General features: G+C 45.1%; 1 protein-coding gene across 1 annotated transcript in view; it reads left to right on the forward strand.

The window, feature by feature from the left end:
• Positions 1–11,154, forward strand: part of LOC103256958 (sodium channel protein type 10 subunit alpha) — a gene marked incomplete at its 3' end in the record, with an annotated part of 85,146 nt that overhangs the window by 30,392 nt on the left and 43,600 nt on the right. The window contains exons 8-11 of the mRNA XM_021710729.1: positions 3,397–3,538; positions 3,681–3,878; positions 4,595–4,765; positions 9,189–9,482. Of these exons, the coding sequence (XP_021566404.1) occupies positions 3,397–3,538; positions 3,681–3,878; positions 4,595–4,765; positions 9,189–9,482 (805 nt within the window). The remainder of the gene's footprint in view (positions 1–3,396; positions 3,539–3,680; positions 3,879–4,594; positions 4,766–9,188; positions 9,483–11,154) is intronic.

Genomic DNA, 11,154 nt, shown 5'->3' on the forward strand with positions numbered 1-11,154 from the left:
TAGAATCAACTGGGCTCATTCATGCATCAGTAGACAGTAGACAGATTAGGAGATAGGTGGTCTAGGATGCCCTGTCTCTGCTCCACGCAACTCACCCCACAGCAGGATAGCCTGAGCCCGTTCTCATGGCAAAAGCAGGGTTCCAAGAGAAAGAGTGGAAGTCTGCAAAGCTTCCTGAATTCCCTAGGCTTAGAATAATGTTGTTTTTTCTATATTTTATTGGCCAACGCAAATCACAGTTCAGTTCAGACCCAAAAGGTGGGGAAACAGACTCCATCACTCAGTGGAAGGATCTGCAGAGTTATATTGCAAAGAGGTGTGGCTACAGAAAGGGAAAGAATTGTGACCCTTTTTGCAAACCATTCACTCCAGGAAAGAACTAATATTTATTAAAGATTTTGTGTCAAATGCTCTAAGTTTAATCATCACAGCTAACTCTATCGTATGTGCTTTATTCTCCTCACACAAAAAAGAAAGAAACACATTCATCAGATTTTGCTATTTCAAATTTTTACAGAGGCCAGACACACAACAACAAATGAATAGAGTGGGCCAGGTAGGAACCTGACAACTGAGAAAGAGTTCATGCCTCATCTAAAGGGAGCCATTCTCAATGCTTGTCCAGTTTTTGGTTGCCATGTGGAAAAATGGTCCACTGCTTCCAACTCTTCCAACTTTTAAATGAGAGACAGGAAATTTAGATTTTTATATAAAATCTCCCAACTAAAAACATTGGCTACCAGTTCCAAAAACTGTCTACATCTTATTGAGGCAAACAGAATATTTCTGAAGGCCAAACCCAGCTCGTAGGCTACCAGTTTGCAGTCTCTCATGCATACTTGTAAAGATGCTACACTATGCTGGGCTAGAGGCTCCATGGGCTGAGGAAGCATAGACAGGTGACCATGTAAGGCAAAAGAGAAGGTTGGGAAGGCTTCCTGGAGGTGGTGGTTGAGGTGAACTTTTTTTTTTTTGAGTTGGAGCTCACTCTGTCGCCCAGGCTGGAGTGTAGTATCACGCTTACGGCCACCACAGCCTCCACCTGCTGGGTTCAGACGATCCTTCTGCCTCAGTCTTCCAAGTAGCTGGAACTACAGGCATGGGCCACCACGCCCGGCTGATTTTTTTATTTATTGTAGAGATGAGGTCTCACTAAGTTGCCAGGGCTGGTCTTGAACCCATGAGTTCAGGCAATCCTCTCATCTCAGCCTCCCAAAGTGCTGGGATTATAGGCATGAGCCACCGCGCCTGGCTTGAGGTAAACTTTCAAGGGCAGGTAGAGTGTCTCCAGGCTGAGTGAACAAGATATAGTTTGAATGGAGGCCGTTCCAGATGGCAGAACAGAATGTGAGACAAAGCTAATGGATGAGGACTCCTCAGCTCTGCCTGCTGCTTTGACCACTGCGGCAAGGTGTGAACCAAAGACTTGAGGCAAAAAATTAGGGAGATCCATCAACAGCCTCCCCGTCCCTACCCTATGCCTCTCAACTCCCAGAGAGGCCAAGCCTGTTGCTGGGCAAGCTCCACCCAGGCAGTGGCAGGGAGAGGCCAGTCCTGGACCATGTGCAGAGTGATCCCTGAAGTAGCATGCTGTGAAGGCCACACCTGACTCCTGTACTGGGCCCCAGAGAAGCCAGAGCCCTGAGCAAAGACCCAGGCTGACCAATGGCAATGTGGGAGCAAAGTCTGGGGTCTCAAGGAGAACAGATACTAGAAGACGCCCGATGGGTCTCAGCATTCTTCCACGTGTATTATTCCAGTCCATCCATTCAGTAGCTTCCGACGTTAAAAACAGCAAGAATTTTTGTTTGTTTGTTTTGAGTTGGAGTCTCACCCTGTCGCTCAGGCTGAAGTGCAGTGGCACACTCTTAGTCACCACAGCCTCACCTGCTGGGCTCAGGCGATCCTTCTGCTTCAACCTTCCAAGTAGCTGGAACTACAGGCACACTCCACCACACCTGGCTAATTTTTTTATTTATTGTGGAGACGAGGTTTCACCAAGTTGCCCAAGCTGATCTCGAGCCCCTGGACTCAGGCAATACTCTCACCTCAGCCTCCCAAAATGCTGGGATTACAGGTTTGAGCCACTGTGCCCGGCCAGCGGGAATTTTAATTTGCATATTTATAAATAATATTTACTATGCTGAAATGAGGGAGATTTTGTACAGTGGTCTCAATTAATCCTCAGAGGCGTTAGCTATTAATACACTGAGCAGTGAGCTGTGGATATAGATATGCAGTGGCCACAGAGGGGTTTTACAGAGACATAAAAATAGGGCTGCCCTTAGAGTTAATTAGGAAACCTACAGGAAAGGAGTTGACTAGCCCCCTGGGAGAGCACACCTGGGAGAGCACACCAAGAGCTTGCCTATAAATGTGGGTCTACAGAATCAGAGAACTTACAATCTCCAAGCAAGGTGGAGACAGAACTGGAGTTGATTATAATTAAGTTGTCAGAGTTCTGATTGGTTGCATGAGTCCTGGGGTTATGTGTTCACATGGATGTCTGGAATAAGTAGAGCCCCAGAGTCTGGTGTTGGTGGAGGAATCCTGGGAGTGAAAGAATCCTGAACCTCAAGCAAGGCATTACTGTTTCTTTGACCAGGCCATCTCCATGGGGACAGATGAGAGCACTTCACACGCCCTCAGCTGACAGATACTTCTTGCCATTAACTCACCTTCTTATTATGAGAGAGAGAGAGGAATCTTGCGCCTCTCTCCCTAACACTTACCAGGCAGTCACCTTAATTTGGCCTTCCTTTACAGGCCAGTCTTCTGGAGAAGGTTGAACTGACTCAAGTATTGGGCTACTACTTGACGATCATATTTCTTCAGTTTCAGGCAACTGACCTCTCTGAACCCTGGCTTCCTCGTCTGTAAAGAAAGATTATTGAGATGGTTAAATTATAGAGTGATGAATCACTTAAGGGAAAGAGAGGCACACAGTAATTGCTCAGTGAGTGAAAAGTGTTATTTCCATTGTCATATATAACTGGTCAGTGAACTTGACTAATGTAAGTCCTCCTTTGATAGACAACTCTGCAGGGATGCCAGCATACTCACGTTTTAAGTCCACATTATTGCTGCTGATTCTCCCTTCCCTGGTGTGAACTGGCAAAGGGTTTGACACCCTACGGAATCATGTCTAGACAGTCAGCTGGTCTTCCCCAGGCCACTCCCCAGTGTGTGAAATTCTGAAGTAAAAGTCTTAGCATCCCCATTTTATGGATGAAAGAAATGAAGGCCTAAAGAGACCAAGTGTCCAATAAGACAAAAACCAGGCCTTGAACTTTGCTCTCTGACTTTAAACCTTGTGGTCATCTCACAGTCCTGAGCTACCTTACCCACAATACACAGGGACTGTGCAACAGATGATCTTCTCTGTTCTTGCTGCAGCCACTGCCCTGCTGGTTATATCTGTCTTAAAACTTCTGACAACCCGGATTTTAACTACACCAGCTTTGATTCCTTTGCTTGGGCTTTCCTCTCACTATTCCGCCTCATGACGCAGGACTCCTGGGAACGCCTCTATCAGCAGGTATTGAGTCCCATGTCCCTATACAGATTCAGCGAGGCTGGTGGGGCAGCTGCATGGCTACATTTTTCCTAGAGGAGCCTGACAACTTCAGGGGCCCATAAGCTCCGGGTACAAGTTTCTCTTCTTTCCCTTGAATCTGCAGACCCTGAGGGCTTCTGGGAAAATCTATATGGTCTTTTTTGTACTTGTAATCTTCCTGGGATCTTTCTACCTGGTCAACTTGATCTTGGCTGTGGTCACCATGGCATATGAGGAGCAGAACCAGGCAACCATTGATGAAATTGAAGCAAAGGAAAAGAAGTTCCAGGAGGCCCTCGAGATGCTCCGGAAAGAGCAGGAGGTTTGTGAGAGGCAAAAGATTTATGGAGTCACCTGCAGACTGTATGTTATTGGGCAGAGATCTGATCCAGCCTCTTGATTAAAGCTGCAATTCTAGGGAACTACAGGAGAATTTGTTTTGCCTCAGGGACTACATTAGGCTAGGTTTCCTCAAAAAAGAACTCTTGTGCAAGTGAGAACTCTTATGCAAGTGATCTTCTGAAGGAGTGCTCTCATGAGAAGACAAGTGAAGGGAACATGATGGGGTAGGGGGTGGGACTGAAGAAGAATGGAGTCTCAGCTGGAGACCAACTGTCTTCTGATCTCCTGGGGAGCCCTGGAGTGTGACTTGCACTGAAGTCAGTCCTACCTTGAGGCACTGGAGCTGACTTTTTCTATTCTCCATACCTGCCCTAGGGGCAGCCAGCCTAAAACTTTTTTTGCAGAATGCTACAGGTGGGAGACGTTAGCAGCTACCACTTAAGCAACTGGGGATAGGTGTGCTGACCTGGTGGAAGGGAGCTGGAAGGGCACCAACAGTCTATTGCAGGGTCTGAATTTGGAAGGTGATTCACAGGTGGCTATTCCTGCCCTGTGCTAACTCCACCATCACCCAGGTCCTAACCCTTTTCCTTCCCCGTTTCAGATCCCTCACCCTCATGACACCCCATGTCTAGGGACACATTTATGCTAAGCCCAACCAGATACTGTTGGCTACAACTGCTGTTTTCTCCTCAGGTGCTAGCAGCACTGGGGATTGACACAGCCTCTCTCCGCTCCCACGATGGATCGCCTTTAGCATCCAAGAATGTTAACGAAAGAAGACACAAAATGAAACCAAGGACATCAGAGGACTCCATAGAAGACAACAAATCACTTCAATCTGAACCCTACAACCAGCGTAGGATGGTAAGGGGCTCAGGTTTGCACTCTAACAATGATTCACCTTGGCCAGGTACAGTGGCTCATGCCTGCAATCCCAGCACTTTGGGAGGCCAAGGTGGGAGGATTGTTTGAGGCCAGGAGCTTGAGACCAGCCTGGAAAACATGGCAAGAACTTGTCTCTAAAAAAATTTTGTTTTTTAATTTTTTAAAAGATTATTCACCTTTGCAACTGTCAAGGACAGTGGATTGATGTGGGAAGAAATATGTGGCAAGGAGAGACCTGGAGGCAAGAGATTAGGAGGATGTTTTAGTAATCCAGCACCCCTCCAAAACAGTGGCCTAAACTAGAACAGAGGAATTATAGATGGGGCAAAGGGGTGAATTTTAGGGGAAGGGATCAACAAGATTGGGATTGTGAGATGCTAAAAAAGGAAAGAAGAATCCAGGGTGACTCCCAAGTTTCAGGACTGGGCAATTCAATGGGCATTGGATAAAGAGCCCAGGTTTGTAGGGAAGGTGGGAAGCCCAGATTAAATGTGCTGACCTTGAGGTGTCTATGGACATCAAAGGACATCAAAGTTCATCTTCCTTTTGACACTCTGTTCTGCAGTTCTGGAGCTGGGGGTTCCCTGTGCCTGGTGCTGGAATCATTCACATGACTTTTTTTCTGATTTGTCAAGTTTTTTTTATTTTTTTAATTAACACATTATAATTGTACATATTTATGGAATACAATTTCTGATCTCATGCCTCAGACCCTACAGCTTAAACTGTTGCCCGTTGTTGACACAGAAGGTCTCAGCACCCTTCTCTGTGACATAATCCTGCCTGGGAATGGCTTCAGCAGCTTACCTCCAGACCTTGTAGCAATTTTGTTCTCCCATCATAACTTTCTGCATCCCACCCCCAAGATTCCCACTCTACCTTCCCTCACCAACTTTCCTCTCACCACCTTCTCGACCCTTGAAACTTCTGTGTACCTCAAATATGCCCTTTCCATAGTCCTGAGAGATAATGTCCCCTTTGTGGGAGGTGGATCTCACACTAATAGTATGGAAAAGGGGATCAACGTGGCTATTTTTTAGGCCTTCTGTTACTTCATTTCTCTCTCAATTTCTTTTTCTATGCTCACCTGAAGGATGTTTTACTTTTTTGTAATACGATCTCTCCAACCCCAGAGTTATATATGTGCATATAAAACACAGACAACCTAGCAGACATACTGACCTCAGTGACACACCCACACTTCAGCATTTGTCTGAATCTGTGCCCTTCTCTTTCTTGCTCTGCCTTTTTTGAGCAGCACCTGGCATGCACAGGGCACAGTTCAGACAAAGTCTCAAAGGGGATTTGACTAGGCCTTTGGCAGTCACAAAGCAGGATGAATCACAGCTTCCATGGAAATGTCAATGACACTCTGAATTGGGCTTTACTTTCTCTCGTTCAGTCTGTTCCACACAGATTAGCACCTGGATGTCCAATAATTGTTTGGTGTGTATGCTTGTCTCTCCAGTGAGTCTTACCTTCCAAGGGAAAAAAGAGGAATTGTGTTTTGTTCATTCAACACCACTAGGTGCTTGGTATAAAGAGATGATTAAAACGTGGTATCTTTTCCAAGGATCTCCATTTGGGTGGAGGAGGCAGATACAAAAAACAGCTGTGTGTTAAATACTGTGTTAGAGACACGTATGTGGTATTTGGGGAACAGAGGAGGAAACATCCACACTTATGGGGGTGGGCGTGTATCAGGAAAGGTTTTCTGGAAAAGGGGATAATTGAGGTGAAAAATAAAGAGTGAGTACATAAGGTTCTGCAGTAACTGAAGACTTGGGAGAGTTTGGGAGGGAATATTTTGGTTTTTATTTTTTTGAGTTAGAATCTCACTCTGTCACCCAGGCTGCAGTGCAGTGGCACGCTCATGGCCACTGCAGCCTTGACTTGCTGGCCTGAGGTGATCCTTCCGCCTTCCAAGTAGCTGGAATGACAGGCATGCGCCACCATGCCTGACTAATTTTTTGATTTATTGTAGAGATGAGGTCTTGTCATGTTGCTCAGGCTGGTCTCGAACCCCTGAGCTCAGGCAATCCTCTCACCTTTGCCTCCAAAAGTGCTGGGATTACAGGCTTGAGCCACCGCATCTGGCTTAGAGGAGGAGTATTTTCAAGGCAAAAACAGGGAGGCACCATTTGGGCACATCTTTTTTCCATTTATTTATTTATTTATTTTTGCTTAAATAGCAAGCGTTTATTTTTTCACAGTTTTGGAGGCTGGAAGTCTGAGATGAAGGTATTGGCAAGTTTTTTTCTTCAGAGGCCCCCCCTCCTTGGTTTGTAGATGGTTGTCTTCTCCCCGTGTCCTCACATGGTCATACTTCTGTGTGTCTGGATCCTAATCTCTATTTATTTATTTACTTACTTATTTATTTATTTATTTAAAAGATGTGGGGTACAATTCAGGATTGGACATACAAGTGGTCATCATACAGGTAAAGTTTGGGTTTACCTTTGGTCCCCATTTTGCCTGATTTGAGATCAGGTACCCTTATTGATGTTGTATTGAGACACATTTTTAATGCTAACTGATTGATTGGAGTTGATTCAACAAGGCATCTCCGCCCCCCACCTTTTCCCAGGTATGTTCATCTGATAAGTAGATCTTAAGCAGTTTTTACATAAAGCCAATTTCTGACAAACATCTATGAGGTAGAATGTAAAACAAAGGAGAGACTCAGCAGGGGTTTTGGGGAACTCACAAAAAACCAGTTGACCTGCTTGGATGATGCATTTTAAGATCATTCTAAGGCATAGACTCAGAGGCTATTGTCCACTATTTGTCAAATAGGCTAATTCTGAAATAACGCATGGCCAAGGAGGCCCTGGCTGTCAAATATGGGATCAAAATTTTCTTCCTAATTTCTTCATTAGTTTTCTTGATGCCAACGTGCAAAGAATGCAGTGACCCCATCTTCAGTATGAATTTGCCATGTTTGCTCCTTTGTTCCAAAAGCAGAAAGGTTTTGTGGATTTTTTTTTTTTTTTTTTAAGTTCTATAGTCCTTGGATGTGAATTCTGGGCAAAGAGCACTTATTTATAATAGTGGGTTTGCAATAATAGTTGCTGAACAGGATTGGGTTTCAAATTAAGAAAAGAAACTTCAGTTCTGTAGGGTAAGGGAATAAGTAAGGAGGATTTGAGGTTACAAGATCACTTTAGCAATTTTGTTTAATAAAAGGAATTAAGGAAGGGGAGAATCAAGTAGTTTGATATGAAATCAATGTTGAGATTTTAGAAATACTGTTTATGGCCTGAGGACAGAATTGGTAGTTTGTAATGGTCAAGTTTCTACATTGTCATGGAACTAACTAATCCAGTCCACTAACTCTCTGGGGCTCTGTCCTATGAATTAGCTCTTTTTCTCTGGCAACTATAAGCTACACAGTTCCCTCAATGGAAGATTGTGATGGGAAATGTTTATTGATTTGGAGGAATGGCATTATTCTTCCAGGAAATTAAGCTGCAACTCTTCCTTCAATCTCTCCGTTGTTGACTGTTCAAAGTTTGCCTCAAGGGATCCTGGAAGCTCATTACCCTGTAAAGCTCTTGTCTACTCCTTTGCAACACAAACTCTCACACTCATACAGACTGAACCTAATGAATTGTACAACCTAATTTTCAGACAATGAAGTGCACTCATTCATTCAACAACTACTTCCCAAGTATGTTCCAGTACCAGTGTCCATAATAGTCTCCTTAGGTCACAACTCTGCATGTGGAAAAGGGAATTTAAGATAGCTTTGTCTAGTTTTTTTGGTTTTTTTAAAGTTGGAATCTCAATCTGTTGCCCAGGCTGGAGTGCAGTGGTACACTCATGGCCACTGCAGGCTTGGCCTGCTGGGCTCAGGCGATCCTTCTGCCTCAGCCTTCCAAGTAGCTGGAACTACAGGTGTGTGCCACCATTCCCGGCTAATGTTTTGGTTTTATTGTAGAGACGAAGTCTCCCCAAGTTGCCCAGGCTGGTCTTGAACCCATGAGCTCAGGCAATGCTCTCGCCTCTACCTCCCAAAGTGCTGGGATTATAAGTATGAGCAATTGCACCCAGCTAGCTTTGTCTAGCTGGCCAAAGGCTGGCAAACAGTTGACACATCCAGGTGACAAGCTTATTCTCTGACATGTCCGTGACCATGATGACCTGTTTGCTGATCTTAAGCACGCTGTACTCCCTCTCTACTGGCCTTTCACCAGGTCTGTCTAGTATCTTCTTTTCCCAGAATCTTCTGTTCCCTCCCCATGTCTACTAGAATACCCCTTAGATCTGTGCCTTTACTGGAAGATTATGAGAATAAGGACAGGGAAATGGAAATGAGTCGAGGGAAATGTTGAGTTCTAGAGTTGCCAGAGAGTCAGCATCCAACCTGCCTTCCTTCCTGCTCCTTTGGGGCAATGCCCAGTCTTTTCTAGGCCTCACCTCTGGAAGACGCCGGGCTAGCCATAGCAGTGTATTCCATTTCCGGGCCCCTGGCCGAGATCTCTCACTCCCTGAAGGAATCACAGATGATGGAGTCTTTCCTGGAGACCACGAAAGCCATCGGGGCTCCTTGCTACTGGGCGGAGGTGCTGGCCAGTCAGGCCCCCTCCCTAGGAGTCCACTGCTTCAACCTCCCAACCCGGGCTCCAGCCATGGAGAAGATGAACACCCAACGCTGCCCTCCAGTGAACTTGTCCCTGGAGCCATGGAGGTCTCGGTGAGTTTGTGAATACTCCAGACTCTCTCAAGCTGTCTTCCAGATAGAGGCCTTGGGCCAAGAAGTTTGAGTGTCACCAAGGGCTCTTCAGCTATCATCCTATCCATCACCTCCCATTCTGCTTCCATTTTATGGACAGGGCAGATGAGAGCCAGAGAGAGAGAGAGAGACTGGGTTGACCTGAGGTCAAGAAGTTTTGCAGGTTTACTCAGCAGCACAGTGATACAGATTATATTTCATTTGCCCCCCTATTTCTTGTCAAGTGCTTCTCTGTCCTCGCTCAACATCACTGCTTTAGAGATAGGCTTGCTTGCTTTCTGGATGGGTATGAGAAAAACTGAAGGCCCTTCTCTTCCTGCCCATGGTTCTGTGCTAACTACCCTAGACTGGGCAAATGAGACACAGAGAAATTCTGGAAGGTACTCAGGACCGATATTACTAGAAGCAAAGTGTCTCTTGCTTTACTCACAGAAGAAACAACTTGACAAAATGTAAAAATTAGGCAACAGTGACTAATTGGCCAGCACTCTTGATTAAAATGATCACAGAGGGTAATGGCAAGTCAGGGACTCTTCATTGGTTCGGAAGCTGTGAGTTAATTTGAGCTCTCCCTCCAGTTTCAGCAATGATGCTTTTAATACTTTTCATTGGCCCTCTCTGACTCAGGGATACAGAGCAATTTGCAGATTGAATCGTAAAGAGACCAATGCATGGTTCTACCAGTACAGATAAATTTTATGGAGTTGCCTTAGCTTAATTTCTGATTCAATGCCTGTGATTCAGGGTCCCAGTAAGAACCAATGGACCACTCCAATGGGCAAGTAGGAGGAATTTCGTGAAGTATTTACAGAAGTATGGGATGGGTTCAGGGAACTGATAAGGAACAACAGAAAATAGCAACAAGGGAGAGCTGTTACATACTAGACTGAAGGGGTGAAGGAAAGGACTGGAAGCAGAACCCAGAAGGGGTGAAGGAAAGGACTGGAAGAACTGCCACTATGTGCCAGTGGCTACCTGACAGAACGTGTGGTCTTAGAGGACTGCAGCCACTACTCAGTCATAGCCCAGGAGGGAAGAAGCCAAGGCAAAGACCTGACTTGTCTTTCCTTCCATCCTCTGATGTTCTGCCTGTGCCTCTCATTAGCCAAACCTGACCAGAACCAGAGGGTGAGAGTGATTCATTTTTCACTGGTCGCCCTCCCCAGGCATAGAGCAGCACAGAGAAGGTGAAAAGCAGGTCTCTAGGGCAAACAGAGAGTCACCAGAGTTCTCAAATCAAAGCCAGCCTGCTGGGCTCTCGGGGAGGTGCTTTAACTCTCTAGAAAATGACTCATTGAAGGCATTTTGTGTGTATTCTGTGATGGGCCCCTCACCCTCCTATAACTGTTCCCAAGATTATCACATTTCCAGATATTCTGACCTTGACTTATTCTAGTTAATCTATTGACAAGGTAAGGATAAACTCTGTAAGCCCTTTCATGTTACATAGTCCTGGATTTCAGTCCCAGTTGTGCCATTTACCAATTGAGTCACCTTTCACAAGTCCCTTAAATTCTCCAAGCCTCCCTGTCTCCCCTTGTAAAAAACAAAAAAGATTTCTAATTTTCCAAAGGGTTAAATGAAAAAAATAAAGTGTCTACATTTTTTTTTTTTTTTTTTTTTTTTTTTTTTT

The sequence above is a fragment of the Carlito syrichta genome, unplaced genomic scaffold (assembly GCF_000164805.1).
Source record: "Carlito syrichta isolate Samal-C Ts95f unplaced genomic scaffold, Tarsius_syrichta-2.0.1 Scaffold298795, whole genome shotgun sequence".
Classification (NCBI taxonomy): domain Eukaryota; kingdom Metazoa; phylum Chordata; class Mammalia; order Primates; family Tarsiidae; genus Carlito; species Carlito syrichta.